Source organism: Macaca nemestrina, chromosome 1, assembly GCF_043159975.1.
Source record: "Macaca nemestrina isolate mMacNem1 chromosome 1, mMacNem.hap1, whole genome shotgun sequence".
Classification (NCBI taxonomy): Eukaryota; Metazoa; Chordata; class Mammalia; order Primates; family Cercopithecidae; genus Macaca; species Macaca nemestrina.
Genome location: NC_092125.1, coordinates 107,396,812 through 107,413,682, shown reverse-complemented (window position 1 = coordinate 107,413,682; position 16,871 = coordinate 107,396,812). Strand labels below are relative to the sequence as shown.

The 16,871-nt window shown below is 41.9% G+C and overlaps 1 protein-coding gene and 1 pseudogene across 1 annotated transcript; one reads left to right on the top strand and one right to left on the bottom strand.

Moving 5' to 3' along the window:
* The first annotated feature begins 6,291 nt into the window (after nucleotides 1–6,291).
* On the top strand, nucleotides 6,292–6,984 carry LOC105497881 (high mobility group nucleosome-binding domain-containing protein 3 pseudogene; annotated as a pseudogene).
* Nucleotides 6,985–12,738: 5,754 nt separating this feature from the next.
* On the bottom strand, nucleotides 12,739–15,719 carry LOC105497882 (cornulin). Its single transcript, XM_071085221.1, has 2 exons — nucleotides 15,582–15,719; nucleotides 12,739–14,433 (listed from the first exon to the last, which is right to left on the bottom strand). The coding sequence occupies exons 1-2, from the start codon at nucleotides 15,717–15,719 to the stop codon at nucleotides 13,087–13,089; spliced, it is 1,485 nt and encodes a 494-aa protein (XP_070941322.1). The 3' UTR covers nucleotides 12,739–13,086.
* Between the last annotated feature and the right edge of the window lie 1,152 nt (nucleotides 15,720–16,871).

Here is a 16,871-nt window from a genome sequence, read left to right as displayed (position 1 = left end):
CAAACAGACACTTCAATAGTAGGTATGGCTTTTAATCTTATCATGAAATTGACGGTAATTAGAAGAGTGAGTTCCTGGCTGGTGTATCATGGAACATAGAAGTGGATTTTAGTTGTCTGTTTTATGAGGGCAACTATGTGTTTGTTGTGAGTAGCAGGCAGTGGAAAAAGATCCCTGATGAAATGAGAGATGTTGTTTTGGGAGAGGGAGGTTATGGTCATGAAGAGTAGAGTTACTTTACAAATATATTTCTCTGCACCTGAAAATGAGGCCCAAAAAGTCATTTGAAGAATTGATGATGGCTGCAACAGAGCCATCTGGAACCATATAATAAAGGCTAAGATTAGTTTGGGAGTTCACAGGTAGAGGGCATGGGTTTTTGCACTCTGAGATAAGATTCCTTGTTAATTCAATATATTTCTCATGTATTAACTTCATGCTACCTCCTTGACTGGAGCTCCTTAGTCTAGAGCCTAAGTCTGGTTCATTTTATAGTATGGTTAGCACAAATTTGGTGCTCACAAATTCATAGTAATATACAAATCAGCATACAACATAGCATTCTTTATTATTTGTGATTATTTATATTTGGGATTAAGGTTGAAAAATGGGGTAGATTTCAGCCTGTATATGGGAATTTTCCTCTGCAGATAGTGACTTCCTCTTGAAATAAAAATAAAAGGAACCTAAATGATGAGTATGTCATGATACATGATGAAATGTATCATAAAACAACAAAAAAGATTTTTCTTGTCAATGTGGCTCCAATTGTTTTAGTCTGTTAAATGTTCCTCTCTAAGTCAGATGCAATAGTTGGAAATGGTTGACTATGCCCTCTCCAATGACACATGCCCTCCCTTCCTCTGCCTGAATCCTGTGGGAAAATAAACCAATTAGAGATCGATTTCATATCCTCTTATCTAGCAGCTTAGTCTTGAGTGGGAGAGAAATGGAACAGTGAGAAGCTGATGGACAGGACAGGGGCTTGGGAGAGAAGGCGGGAGTGTTGGTGTTACATTGGTACATTTAGAATAATACACAGATTTAGCCCTAGTCCTTAGGTTTTCTTTGAGATGGAAATCCCCAGGTTAAGCCGTGGTCTAGAACACCTGCTGGAAGCCACAATTATATTCATAGAATGAAAGTCTAGCCCATGAGAATCTTCTATATTGGGTGAAGGTCTGTCTGATTAGGACCATTTGTATCTTTTTCTCTTTCTTTAAACATTCTTTGCTTTATAAATGGCCTTAAAAAATGCTTCACTTAAAACTTATTTTCTTTATCCAGTCTATCGCTGTTGGGCATTTGGGTTGATTCCATGTCCTTGCTATTGTGAATAGAGCTGCAATGAACAAACAAGTGCGTGTATCTTCATAACAGAAAGATTTATATTTCTTTGAGTATATACCCAGTAATGGGATTGCTAGGTCAAATGGTAGTTCTCCTTCTAGATCTTTGAGGAATCACCACACTGTCTTTCACAATGTTTGAACTAATTTACACTCCCACTAGCAGTGTAAAAGCATTCCTTTTTCTCCACAACCTCACCAGCATCTGTTGTTTCTTGATTTTTTAACAATTGCAATTCTGACTGGAGTGAGATGGTTGGTATCTCATTGTGGTTTTGATTTGCATTTCTCTAATGATCAGTGATGCTGATCCTGTTTTCATGTTTGTTGGCTGCATGAATGTCTTATTTTGAGAAGTGTCTGTTCATGTCCTTTGCCCAGTTTTTAGTGGGGTTGTTTGTTTTCTTCTAGTAAATTTGTTTAAGTTCCCCGTAGACTCCGGATATTAGACTTTTGTCAGATGGATAGATTGCAAAATTTTTCACTCCCTCTGTAGGTTTTCTGTTCACTCTGATGATAGTTTCTTTGATAGACTGGATAAAGAAAATGTGGTACATAACACCCTGGAATATTATGTAGTCATAAGAAGGAAGGAACGAGATCATGTCCTTTGCAGGGACATGGATGGAGCAGGAAGCCATTATCCTCAGCAAACTGATGCAGGAACAGAAAGTCAAACACTACATGTTCTCACTTACAAGTGGGAGCGAACTGATGAGAACACATGGACACATAGAGGGGCACAACACACACTGGCGTCTGGCAGAGCAGGGAGGGATAGCATTAGGAAGAATTACTAATGGATGCTGGGGCTTAACACCTAGGTGATGGGTTGATTTGTGCAGCAAATCACCATGGCACAAGCTTACCTGTGTAACAAACCTGCACATCCTGCACATGTACCCCAGGAAATGAAAGTTGATGGGGGGAAAAAAAAAGACTTGTTGAAGGCTTACCCTGCCATGTGTCAGGCACTTTTAAATATATGGATTTAGCTATTCTCACAACTACCTGTGAGGAAATGCCATTATTTTCTCCACTTTAGAGATGAGATAATTAACGTATGTGCCTTGATCAAGGACACATCTCGTCTAAGGTACACAGCCGAGGTTTGAACTTAGGTAAACTTGCTCCCAAGCACACAGTCCTAACCACCAAACTCTACTAACATGGGCTGCCCTAAATCACTGAAAATAGTCTGTAGAAGTTATTCCACAGCCGTACATATTTGTATAGTATATAGGTGTATATGCATATATAGTTTGCAAAAGGTATATATTGTGTATGTTTTGCATATAGATATACAATTTATAGATATAATTTACATATAAATTTGCACATATAGACATACACTTTCATATAGATGTCTGTATGGTAATTTGCATATAGAAGAGGGTCTAGAGGAATTAAATAGCAGTGGTTATTTCTGGTATTGGTTTTTAAAAATATTAATCTCTTTGCTTGTGTCTTTTTTGATTTCTCTGTGATAAATATATGATGGTTCATGGCTATTTTTTCTTACTTTAAAAAGGATTTGTATTTCTTTATTTAGGAAATTTAAAAACATGCATTGATTGAGTTCCTGCTTGCTCAGTACAAAATTATACAAAGCCTGAGAAAAACCTTGGGTCGGACATAGACCAATGGAACGGAACAGTGAACTCAGAGATAAGTTTACATATTTACAGCCAGTTGATTTTTCAGCAAAGCTACCAAGAACATACACTAGGGAAAGGACACCCTCTTCCATAAATAGTGCTGGGAAACCTGGATAACCATTTACAGAAGACTGAAACTAGACCCCTATCTTTTACCATATATGAAAATCAACTCAAACTGGATTAAAGATTTAAACATAAAACTCAAAGCTATAGAACTACTGGAACAAAACAGGGAAAATACTTCAGGACATTGGTCCGAGCAAAGATTTTCTGACTAAGACTTCAAAAGCACAAGCAACTAAATCAAAAATAGGCAAATGGAACTATATTAAACGAAAAAGCTTCCCCACAGCAAAGCAAACAAAAGAGTAAAGAGACAACCTGTAGAAGGGGAGAAAATATTTGCAAACTATTCACTGACAAGGGACTAATATCCAAAGCATACAAGGAACTCAACAACAAACAAATAATCCTATTAAAAGTGGGGAAAGAATCTGAATAGACATACCTCAAAAGGAGACAGACAAATGGCTAACAGCTATATAAAAAAATGCACAACATCACTAGTCATCAGGGAAATGAAAATCAAAACCACAATGAGATATCATTTTACCCCGGTTAAAAGGACTATTAGACAAAAAATAACACATGCTGGTGTGGATGTGGAGAAAAGGGAACTCTTATACACTGTTGGTGGGAATGTAAATTAGTACAATCATTATGGAAAACAGTATGAAGTTTTTCTCAAAAAACTAAAAATAGAACTACCATATAATTCAGCAGTCCCACTACCCGGTATGTATCTAAAGGGAAGGAAATCAGTATATCAAAGGGATACCTGCAACTGCTTGTTTATTGCAACACTATTTACAGTAGCCAAGAGATGGAATCAACCTAAATGTCCATCAACAAATGAATGGATAATGACAATGTGTGTATATACAAAATGAAATACTATTTAGCCTAAAAAAGAATGAAATCCCGTCATTCACAGCAACATGGATGAGCCTGGAGGACATTACATTAAGTGAAATGTCAGGCACAGAAAGATAAAGACCACGTGTTCTTATTCGCATGTAGGAGTAAAAATAAATGGATCCCCAGGAAGTACAGAGTAGAATTGGGGGCATTAGAGGCTGGAAAGAGTAGAGGGGAGGGGAAGATTGGGAAAGGTTGCTTAACAGATAAAAAATTACAACTAGATAGGAGGAGTGAATTCTAATGTTCCACAGCAGCTGTCTCCAGCATTTTGGCTCCAGGGACTGGTTTGTGGAAGACAATTTTTCCAGGGTCCCCAGGGGCTGAGGGGATGGTTTTGGGATGAAACTGTTCCACCTCAGATCATCAGGCCTTAGCTTCTCATAAGGGTCATACAACCTAGATCCCTTGCATGTGCAGTTCACATTAGTGTTTGACAGGAGGTGGAGCTCAGACAGTAATGCTCACTCTCCGGCTGCTTACCTCCTGCTGTGTGGCCTGTTTCCTAATAGGGCATGGACTTGGGCACCCTTGTTCTATAGCATTGTATGGTGAATATAGTCAACGACAATTTATTGTCTACGTTCTAAAAGCTAGAAGAGAGAATTTTGAATGTTCTCAACACAAATAAGTGACAATTGTTTGAGGTGATGGACATGCTAATTACCCTAATTTGATCATTATATATTGTATATATGTATCAGAATATTACTCTATACCCCATAAATACATACAATTATTATGTGTCAACTAAAAATAAAAGGAAAACATCCAAAACAAACACAAAAATCGTGGGTCTGGAACATCACCTGGCTATCTAGTTACCTAACTGATTTACTTTTCCTTTCCAAACAGAAGACCAGAGAATTCCAAAAGTGTGTGTTACTATGTTGGCACCCAGGACACCTCTCCAAAAAGTATTCCTCTTTTTGTCACTTTGTAGTATCAGCTCTTTTCTAGAGAATCCCTAAATAAACCGGAACCAGTGTCTCCTCTGCATTTCACCCAGAGCCATGGGCTCATAACCACCTGATAATACCGTGGAACAGGGAGCCTCTCCCCTGGAGGGTGTTTAGTGCTGTGAGAAGAAGGTCAAGAGGCACCTTTCAGCCATGATGGACAGGAGGTGATGCTGCCTTGAAAGTTTAGCCTTGTCTGTTCCAACAGGCCCACACCCTCACCCTCATCCCCTCTAAAAGAACTGGGTCTTGCGGATCTGTAAGCCTCTCACCACTCATGCAGACCTTAGGGGCAAAGCCATTTGGCTGCTTTAGTTTCTTAGTTTTTTTCCCTCCATTAAATGGAAGTAGGGAAGAATAGGAGGTGCTTATTCCAGCCCTAACCCTGCTTACTTTCTAAAGATGTGGCCAGGGGAACCATCATTTATTAATTACTTGTAGCTCGTGTATAAATGGGGAACACTGAGGACGTGCCACACAAAGCTGAGTGGTGGCCTACATCAGTCCTGAGAGTTGAATCCACAGCCTTCTGTGAGTAACCAGGACAACAGCAGACTATAGCCTTGGTCTCAGGGCTCCTAGGAGAAGTGCACAGACCATCACTTTCTGTCTCGAGGAGGGAGAGCCACAGGATGTTGACCTCCCTGCCTCTCTGTAGGGACTGCTCCAGAAATGTGCTTTCCTAGGTGGGATAATCAGGACATCCTCACACAGTGTGCCAAGGCCCTGGAAATGATGTAGATATATAGTTTTTGGAAGATAGTTGCCAGTAGGAGTGGCTCCGTGAAAGGTACTCCTTAAAAATACACACACACACACACACACACACACACACACACACACACACACACACACAAACACACACTCAGCCCCAGGGCTCAGAGCAGCCTGGGGCTGCTCTCACTACTGGAAGCTTCACTACTGAGGGTTCAGGGCCACTTACTCTGGGTGCTGTTGTGCCCAAGACCACACCACTGAGCCCGTTCCTACGTCTGATGCCATCTTCCTTCCCATTCCAGCAGAATCACAGCCGGAGCTCCTTTACAGGTATTAGTCGTATCTGCCACTAGGGGACAGCAGCACAGTATACTTGCCGTCTAGGCAGACTGGGACGCTACCTGGTGAAAGAGGTTTTCTGGGCCTTTGAAGCGAGGCTTCAGCCCTGAGTGTCCCTGAGGACAGGGCCATTTTACACACTACAACCAATCCAATGTGACTGGGACTTATGAGCTCTGCAAGAGCCAACAAAAATATTTGAATCAAACATAAATAGATAGGGGCTGTGCTGTGCCCTGTGCATGAGCAGCTGCAGTGGCAGAGGCAGCATCCAGAGGCAGCGCCAGCAGTTCCACCCCGTTGCTTTACTTTTTGCTGCACTGACATAGCCACTATGCAGAAGAGAAAGTCTTCAGAGAATACAGAGGGCGAAGATGGCTCCAAAGTAACTAAACAGGAGCCCACAAGATGGTCTCCCAGATGGTCAGTAAAACCTCCTCCACCAAAACCTGCACCCAAACAAAGGAAAACATCTGCTGAGAAAGAACCTGGAGCAAAGGTTAGCAGAGGTGCTAAAGGGAAGAAAGGAAAAGCAGGAAGCTGGAAAGGAAGGACTGCACCATCTGAAAATGATGAAACTAAAGCTGAAGAGGCACAGAAAACTGAATCTGTAGTTAACCAGGGAGAATAAATTGCCATGAAAAACTGGGGTTAATTTTATGTATCTCTTGGGTCAACTTTTAAAAACTGTTTCTACTATTTTCTAAATGTTAATTTTTTAGGACTCTACTAGTTGGCATGCAAAAATATGTAAGGATCAACATTTTACCCTCTCATAATCATGCTTTTTGGAAATTTCCATCATCCTCAAGTAAAACAAATATCAGTTGAATATTGGAAGCTGTGTGTAAGATGGATTCAGCGTTCCACGCACTTGCTTTAAAATTTAGTACTGTGTATACTGTGGTGTTTTTACTGTGCATATTTGAGTTTTTCATGCAGTTTTTCTAGAGCAATAATCAGCGGTGCTTTTGAACCTAGGTTTTACGTGATTTTAATAAAACATGGATAGTTATGACCACCTGCTGACAATTTGTGGTTTAAAATAAAAGATTTTCTTGTCTACAAAAATAAAATAAAATAAAATAAATAGATGTCTTTCCATAGGTATACCTGTGTGTCAGATCCAAAATAAATGTGCAAAGGAAATCTATAAACATTTAAATTTAAATGTCTAGATATAAAGCTTTGTGAATCTCATTTATTGTTAAATTTAGTATTAATAAAAAATTCTTACCTGTTAAGCAATTTTAATATATATATATTTTCAAAAATGTGCTTTGCAACTTCTTTGCAACTGCAAAAATCTTCTTTGCAACTGCAAAGAAGTCATAGCTAAAATGAGGCAAAGGTACAACTTATGTCCTAATTCCAAAAACAAAACTATAAAATTTTTTTTCAAAAAATTTTCAGCAAAAATTGTATTTAAGTGGCCTGTGTGTACATTTCAATGTGTTTGATATGATTTGGAAGGATGATTTCTCTATCCTTTGAAAAAAATAGAGTCTGTCTCAGAAAGTGTAAACATACTTCATTCCCATCAAGTCTCTGTATTTTCCACAAATTTTCCCTCTTGTCTCTAAAATAGCATGCACATTTTTTGAAAGAAGCCTCTATGTGCAAACTTTAAAAGTCAAGGATGGGCGGTAAGTCCCTACAGGAGACGGAGGGCGTGGGCCTGAGATGGAGCAGCCTAGTTGCCTTGAATGTTACGTGAATGCCTTCTGGTCACAGGGGTTTAGGGCCCCTCTCTTAGGCCTCTGGACTCTGAACTGCTTTGAGAGAACATCCTTTCTGAGTCATAGACACATTTGCCAAACCCTAACTGTTGAAAGGAATGGTCACTCATAACCTTCCTATTCCTGCAAGGTCCTCGGAACATGGATGCTGAGATGGTGTCTTCTCCATATTTTCATGGCCAGACTTCCTGTTAAGGCTGGAGGTGAGAAGTGGAAGGACCACTTTCTATGGCTTCCTCCCCAGCCCCTTTGGATGGATCTTCATACACTCTGGTGCCCTTTCTTCTCTGTGAGGTTTGACTTGACACTGAGTTGACAGTCCGAGGACCTGGGTTTAGTCCTATCTCTGCCTCTTTCTTTCTAACTGCATAACTTTTTGACAACACTAAAGAAACTCCATTTTGTTATTTGCTATGAGCTTGATTATGTCTATGTTTCCATAGTCACATGTCTGTGTAGGGATTATGTTAATTTATGTATGTGACAGGAAAGATTAGGACATCCAATTCCTTTAACAAATAATTATTGAATGCTAGGCACTACTTCAGACACCAAAGAAACAGCAGGAACAAGACAGGCACATGTAGTATTGCTGAATTGTACCAAATTCCTCTCCATTGAGGCTGTCTCATTTTGCATTCCCACCAGAAGGTGTGAAAATGCTTGCTTCTCCCCAGCCTCATCATCATCTCTTCTCAAACTTGCAAATTTTTGTCAGGCTGATAGTGAGAATCATATCTCAGTATACTTTTGGTTTATGCTTCTGGTATTACAAACAACTTTAGCATCTTTTCATATATTTAAGCATCATTTGTATATTTTGTGAGCTGTTTGTATCTTTTGCCTATTCTTATTTCTTATTTTGTGTGTTTGTGCCTTCTTACCCCACCTTTTACACTCTTTTCAAAATTAGGTTGGTTTTTCTACACGTTGATTCCTAAAAAAAAAAAGGGGGGGATTATTTATTCATTTACTTACTTATTTACTTGTTGACTGCTTTTCTGTTTTAGTTGTTAACTTATACTTTTATTAATTTTTATGGCGAATTCATGTAGCTGTGTTCTACAGATCCTTATATGTCTAGTTTAATTATCATTTTCCAAAAATTCTACAATTTCATTTTACATTCAGTTCCTTTTATTCAAGAGTTTTAAAATAATGTGTGTGTGTGTTTACATATATATTGTTAATTTCCAAAGACAACAACAACAACACAAGTTTGGCAAAAGCCATCACTATTACATGTTCCTTTAAGAATGATATTTGTGACCAGGGACAATGGTTCATGCCTGTAATCCCAGCACTTTGGGAGGCTCAGGAAGGTGGATCACTTGAGCTCAGGAGTTTGAGACCAGCCTGGGAAACATGACAAAAACCCCCCTCTACAAAAAATACAAATTAACCAGGTATGGTGGCAAGGGCCTGTAATCCCAGCTACTCGGGAGGCTGAGGCAGGAGAATTGCTTGAACCTGGGAGCTGGAGGCAGCAGTGAGCTGAGATCATGCCACTGCACTCCAGCCTGGGTGACAGAGTGAGACCCTGTCTCGAAAAGAAAGAGAGAGAGAGAGAGAGAAGAGGAGAGAGAGCAAGAGAGAGGCAGAAAGAGAGAGAGAGAAAGAAAGAAAGAAAGAAAGAGAGAAAGGAAGGAAGGAAGGAAGAGAGAGAAAGGAAGGAAGAAAAGAAAGAAAAGAAAAAGCAATAAATAAATAATTCTATTATTATTATTATTATTATTGTTATTATTATTGAGACAGGGTCTCCGTCTGTCATCTAGGCTGGAATGCAGTGGCACAATCTCAGCTCACTGCAACCTCTGCCTCCTGGGATCAAGTGATCCTCCTTCCTTAGCCTCCTGAGTATCTGGGACTACAGGCATGTGCCACCATGCCCAGATAATTTTTGTATTTTTCTTTTTGTTGAAATGGGATCTCATTATGTTGCCCAGGCTGGTCTTGAACTCCTGAGCTCAAACGATCTGTCTGCCTCAGCCTCCCAAAGTGCTGGGATTACAGGCGTGAGCCACGACACCTGGGCCTATTTCTAGTTTTGAGTAATGCGTTGAAGTTTTCTTTGTGACCTGATATTGAATATTTCATGTGTAGAAGGTATAGTCTTTTCTTGTTAGGTTAATACATTGCTGGACTATACGTCTGTAGAGTTCTTTGTATTTTATTTAATGCACTGTTTCTTCTCTACACTTACTGTCTTGAGCTGAGAGAGGTGATTAAAGTGCCCTATTATTACTATGTTATTTTCTTTAAGTTTTTCCTTGTATCTCTTATAGTTTCTGCATCATCAGAGTTGTGCTACATTATTGAATGCATAGATACTAAAAACCATTACATCTTCATTGTGAAATTATAGCATTTAGCATTTTAAAGCATCCTTCTTAGTCTTATTTAATGCTTTTTGATCTAATCCGGGATCAACATCATGATTCCAGATTTCTAAATTTTGTTTTAACCTGCATTTTCCTGATATATATTAACTCAACCACCTCATTTACAAATTGTTTTCTGACTCTCTTTGATTTGCATACCTCCTGTAAGGAGCATAGACTTGTATAGAGCTAATAAGCCAACTTGTTCATCTAGTAGTGAGTTAAGCTCTTGACATTATTATTATAAATATGCTTGACCTCAGTCTATCACACTCTTTTGTATCCTATTTATGAAAATATATATCTTTTACATAAATAACATCATCCACTCTGTTGTCTGTGTTATTTGCTTTTTTCTAGAATGTCTTTTGGTGTTGAGGAAGGTTCGTATTTGTGTTGTCATCTTATAGTATATCTTTACGTAATATGTATTCTGTATTCCCCCTTCGCTTTAATAAGTGGCATATTCACCTCCTACTCTAAGTAATAATAAAATTTTCTAGAAATTTTCACCTTACCTTCCTTCTTCTTTCCTCAGTATCTAATGTGAAGTGATATCCTTTTACTCCCAGTTTCTCCTTCTAAGCCTATGCTTATATTAAGACAATCAGGGACCTCATTCTACTTTCTGTATGCTTTCTCTTTCTCCCTTCATTTTTTTGTTAGCTGTATTGTATTTAAATTTTCAGTGCATATAACATGGAATGCTATTCTGTCACCTTTATCCATATTATGTAGTCTTAGTTCTACAGTGAAATATATTTAAATGTGCATCATCAGATTGTATGCCAAACAGTTCTATGATTCAGGGTTTAGTGTGTAGGTATGTGTGCTGATTCTCTAGTAGATTCCCCAGAACGGGCTTATGGGAGCAATATTCCCTGAGTCTTTGCATTTTCTTTGCTGTTTTTCTTTGGCCTTTGTACTTACAAGCCAATGTGAATAGATATAAAATCAACTTGTCCTCAGAAGAACAACCTTGCCTTTCACACATTTACCCTTTACTACTCTGGCTCCAGCTCTAGATTTTTGTTTGGTATATTAGTTTTCTATCACTCCTGTAACAGTTTACCATAAACTTAATGCCTTAAAATGACAAAAATTTTATTCTCTTACAGCCCTGAAGGTCAGGAGTCTAAAATCGAGGTGGCAGAAGAGCTATGTTACTTTTGAAGGCTCTAGAAGAAAATGTCTTGCCTTTTCCAGATTCTATTCTCCACACATTCTTTGGCTCATAGCACATGGCCACAGCCACTGGTTTCATCACCACACTTCCTTTTATTGACTTTGATCCTCTTATCTCACTCTCGTAAGGAACCTTGTGATTATATTGGACTCACCCAGATAATCCAGAATAACCCCATCCCGTCCTATCTCAAGATTCCTAACTAAATCACATCTGTGCAGTCCCATTTTGCCATATAAGGTGACATAGTCACAGGTTTCCGAGATTAGGTCGTGGACGTCTTTGGAGGTTGTTATTTAGCCTACATTTTGTTTTTGTTTGGCTGTTGTTTATTCCACATTTTGTTTTTTCCTTAGAGATTTCCCTTACCTCCTGTAAACCAATAATGCAGTGGAAAAAATGCTTTACGCAGGATCTAGTTATTTTGTCTCGGGAAATCTTTCAGAGTATCTAGTCTTCTCTACTGACAAAAGCACAAGACCCCCAATAAATTTCTAAACAATATTAATTGGCTCCAAACTTTAGAACCAGCATCTGTAGGGTTAGGTTTATACATCTTTTTTTTTTTTTTTTTTTGAGATGGAGTCTTGCTCTGTTGCCCAGGCTGGAGTGCAGTGGTGCGATCTCGGCTCACTACAACCTCCACCTCTGGGGTTCAGGAGATTCTCCTGCCTCAGCCTCCTGAGTAGCTAGGACTATAGGCACCCACCACCACGCCTGGCTAATTTTTGTATTTTTAGTAGAGACGGGGTTTCACCATGTTGGCCAGGCTGGTCTTGAACTTCTGGCCTCAGGTGATCCGCCCACCTCGGTCTCCCAAAGGGCTGGGATTACAGGTGTGAGCCACTGTGCCTGCCCTATAAATCTTTATTTTAAAAACTGTTCTTCTGGTCACTCTTATAATAAACCAGAATTGATAGTCTCTACCCCATAACATGGTTTATATCTGGTGGGTGAGACATCATGAGAGGTCAGAGCTGACAATGATGGGGAGGTAGGAAGGGAAGCACAAAATTCTGGCCCCTGGCTTAGTACCTGGTAACACAAGCCTTCTCGCTCTTTCCCTTCACAGTCACTGGGAACCTTCTTCCATTTCTTGGTAATCTTAAATCAGCTTTCCTGTGTGACCTTACAGGTAAATAGAGGTTTAACACTATAGAATTAGAGGTAGTGAAAGACCAAGAAGAATTTTGCCTATCTAATACTAATTGTCCTTTCAGGGCCATCATAAAGAAAGCACCTTTTCTACGAAACCTTAGCTGGTCCATCTCTGCCAAGTATTAAATATGATATATAGCAGGAATCTCATATAATATCTTCTCAACTAGTTGCTCTTCAAAGGTAGGGACTATGTCCAGTTCATCATCTCATAACTCTACAGCCCTTGGCCTGTAATGTCAACAGAAGGTGATTGAATGAGACACAGAGGCCAGTTGCGTAAGGTTTTATTGATGCATTAGGGTAGATTGGGCAATAGACAGATGTCAGACATAAAAATAGTCCTGAAACCCCCACAAGATGAGGACAATTCAGTACAAAGGGGTGACTTGCTCTGCGTCTTCCTGCTCCTGAGAGGGTCTGCACTGCAAAGCAGGTAAGAGAGGAGTTTAGGATAGAAAGCTCCTTGCAGAAATGATCTCATTGAGAAAGACCTAAAAGGGAAGCTGCGTAATAAAGAGTTGATGTCCAGGGATGCGCCCACTGGACTGGTCATGCAGGACAAGCCAAACTCTCTTCAGCTGTCTTCTTCCAGTACTGGACATTGGAGTCGAGGGAGTCATGGCTTGTTGCTTCTCAAGTAGGAATACAGCTCCCTAGCTGTGATGCCTTGCTTCTCTTCTGGCTGGGCTGCATCCTGGCCCTGTGCTGAGGAAACACTGGTATGCAAGTTGCCCTGGTCCAGCCTGAAGATTGCTGTCTCCCTTGAGTGGTCATCAACCCATTCCTCACCAACCACAGTGGGCTGTATGTCTCCCTGCCCTTCTGTCACATTGTGCCTTGGGTGAGTGCTGCTCCACTCCTGCCTTCCTGACTCAGTGCTTGCCCCAGTCTGGGCCTGTCCTCCTGGTACTGTCTCTCCTGCCTCAGGGTTGCTCACTTGTGTCCATTTTTGACCACTACCTGGCTGCGTCTGGGTCTGCCCCTGTTCTCCAGCCCCTCCGTGGCTTACAGTTTGGCTTCTATCCTGCTCCACAGTCTGGGTGTGTGACCCTGCCTGTGTCTGAGCATGTCCTCCTGCCACAGCCTGGCTGGTCTGGCTCCCGCCTTGACCTTGGATCTCAGTCCCCCTGTTCTGGTCATTGGTGGACCCCTGTGTCTGGGTGCTGGTGCTTTCTGTCTGGTGGCCGCTGTCCTGCTCCACGGTCTGGGTGGGTGTCTGGGTGTGTGTCCCTGCCTGTATCTGAGCATGTCCTGTCACAGCCTGGCTGGTCTGGCTCCTGCCTTGACCGTGGATCTCAGTCCCACTGTTCTGGCCATTGGTGGACCCCTGTGTCTGGGTGCTGGTTCTTCCTGTCTGGTGGCTGCTGTCCTGCTCCACAGTCTGGGTGGCACCTGCCTGGGTCTGAGTTCCAGATCCAGTCACAGTCTCACTGGTCTGGTGGGCTCTGTCCTGTTCCCTGGTCTGTGGCTCTCTCTCTGGCCTCATCTGTGTGGTCTGATGCCTCTTGCCTTCTCCAGCTCTCTGGGTCTGCTCTGTGTGCCCAGAGCATTGTATCTGCGGACTTGTTCTCTCCTGGCTCTGGGACTCAGCTTGCCTGTCATAGCTGCTGACCCACGCAGAGCCAGTGGCCTGACCCTGGGTCTGAGCCCCAGGCCTGCTCTGCCCTCTGGAAGGCTGCTTGCTCTGTCCATGGCTGCTCCCCTCATAATGCTGCCCTTTCCCTGCCCTTCCCACTTCAGTGCCACTTCTCTGTCCTTCACTCAGCTCCTGCCAGGCCCCAGAATGGAGGCTTCCAGACTCTTGAGAGCTGCAGGCTCCCTCAGGACTCTCGCTCAGTGTCTTGAAACAGGCCTGGGCGACTTTAAACACCAAGACCAGGAATTCCTTGAATTCCACAGTCCCTGTGTGGTCTTCATCCAGCAGACGCAGGACCTCGTCCACAGTGGCTGGATCGTGGGGTTTCTGAGGAGAAGATGAGGTGGAGTCAGCAGCCCTCCCCTGAGGAGGACGTGGACAGGCCCCTTCCACGCTGCTGCCAGCTTCCCCTGCCACAGACCCCACACTCCACACACGTACGGCTACAGCAGCAGCAAGACTTAGTTGCCTTTATTTTTTATTTTTTTAGTCCTGTCTCTCTCCCTCAAGTATAGGGAGCGTTTTTTGTTTTGTAGCCTCTATTTGGCACAATTTCTGCGCTGCAGAAAAATTAGATAAAGGTTTATTGAAGAGTTAATAAATTATTGAATTCACAATGCAACTTTTTGGGCTCTCAGGTTGACTGTCTGAGCTGCCCCTGGCATCTTGCCCCTGGCACTGAGGCCTTAGTCTCTTCAGCAGGCCCAGCACAAAGAGCAGCAGGTTGGGAACACAGCCCCATGGGAATTCTGTGCTCTCCTCACTGAGGCCCAGATGTTTTCCCACGATAAAGAGGGAGGGATGCAGTGGGCCTATAGGGCTGCCCTGAGCATGTGGACGCAGCATACTTCTGTGCCCATACTTCCTTGTCCCCAAGGCCATCATCATCCCAGTTGCTTTAGATGCAAACCAAAGACAGGAAGGTGCATCAGGCCTTGGTTCCGGTTTGTCAGGAGGGGTGGGGCCCCGAAGTCTCCCCCTAGCTTTTAACAACCTGCTCTTCAAAATTTCGTTTCTCATGTGATCAGTCTGCTAATATTTTGGGTAACTGCTTTGTGCAAGCCCAGAGCTATGCTTCTAATGAATGCCTATGAATGGATGATTACATTTCAGATAGACGTGGGAAATATTTACGATACCAAATTTAAGAGGCAGCAGAAAGCAGCAATTATTTTCATTTTGAAATATTCCAAGGCTATGCTCCTCTCTGAGTTGTTCTTTTAGAGCCCCTTTACCTTGTCTTTAAGTTAGAATTAATTAAAACCAAGGTTTTAATCTAAAGAGCCAGGACTTGCCAACTCCCATGACCATCTCTGGTTCTTTCACCTTTTATTCTGCCTGCACAGTTGCCATCTGTCCTGGCAGGCCTGGGTTTATCTGCTGCCTCCTCAAATTCCCCAGGCAAGGCCTCTGCAGGCAAACAAGGTTTCACTTTCCTGCTATGTCCCTTCTCCACCCAGTTCAGCACACCGTACCACAATCACATCGGCAAACTCTTGCTCCAAGAGTCTTTTCAGCTCCCCTCGGGTGAGCGCTGTGCAGCTGCCCTCCGTCCTTGCGTAGCGCCTGAAGGCCTCGATGATCCCATTAATGTTTCTCAGTAACTGAGGCATCTTTGAAGTCAACCTGGACAAGATGAAAAATCCCCTTGGAGGCTCCATAATCAAGCTCAGCTGTTTCCTTTAGAGCACGTCTGCTGCTAGGTCTTTCCTTGCATGTTCAGCTGTTTTTGGTCTTCCTTTGTCCTTTCCTATGTAATACATCTTATGTGTGGGAAGGAGGAACACACAGGATGGAGGCAGGTTCCTGAGTCACAATTAAATGCTGGCCCCATCACCTACATATGGTGTGAGCTGGGACAAGTTGCTTTGCCTCTCCATGCCTCCGTTTACTCATTGTAAATGAAGGTGATATTAGTACTCTATAGGATTATTGTGAAGATTTAAAGACATAATTCATAAAAAGCATTTGGCAGATGCCTGGCTTATATTAAGTGCTCCTTATTAAATATAATTATTATGCTATTATACACATATACACACATATAATTTTTGTACACTTATATAATCACTCTACTGCTCACAAGGCACTTGCCTGTGGAACATCTCCTCTAATCCTTATTATTTCCACTTTTTTTAATAGGTGAGGAAACAGGCTCAGAGAAGTTAAGCCATACAATTTTTAAGGAGCAAAGAAATCCTAGAATCCATCTCTCCTTAAGCCAAGTGCAATGGGCTTTCTAGAATGTACCCTGTGGACAGGATTTATTTGCTCATCACAAGGTGTTAGGGTCCCACTGGGAACACCAAGAGAGGAAGTAAATACACATGTCAGTCAACCCCTGTCTTGGATGGGAGCCAAGCAGGAATTCCAGGGACACAACCCTCCTTTCTTGTTTTTTTTTTCTGGGAAAGTGGGAAGAAGCTGGGCTACCACCTGCTGGGAATGCTCAGGAGGGGGAACCTTCTTTGGGTGGGAGGCCTTCCAGTTCTGAAGGCCCAAGTTTCTCTGACTGTCACTTCTGTCCACAGCCTTGGGACTTATCAGAAAAGTCAGCTTGCCCAACAGGCATGTGGCTCCATTAGGCCCAGATTTCTGGTGACCTACGAGTTGCTTCTTAATCAAAGGGAAAGCTTTTCTTTTTCATTAGCCAGAAGTCTGGAGGTAGGTTGAGGTGGGGCCTGGGTTTGGCTACATGAACAAGAGGAAAAGAAACTTGAACATTCATTAAGCAGAAGCCTTGGAGAGACCCAAAGGAGATGGTA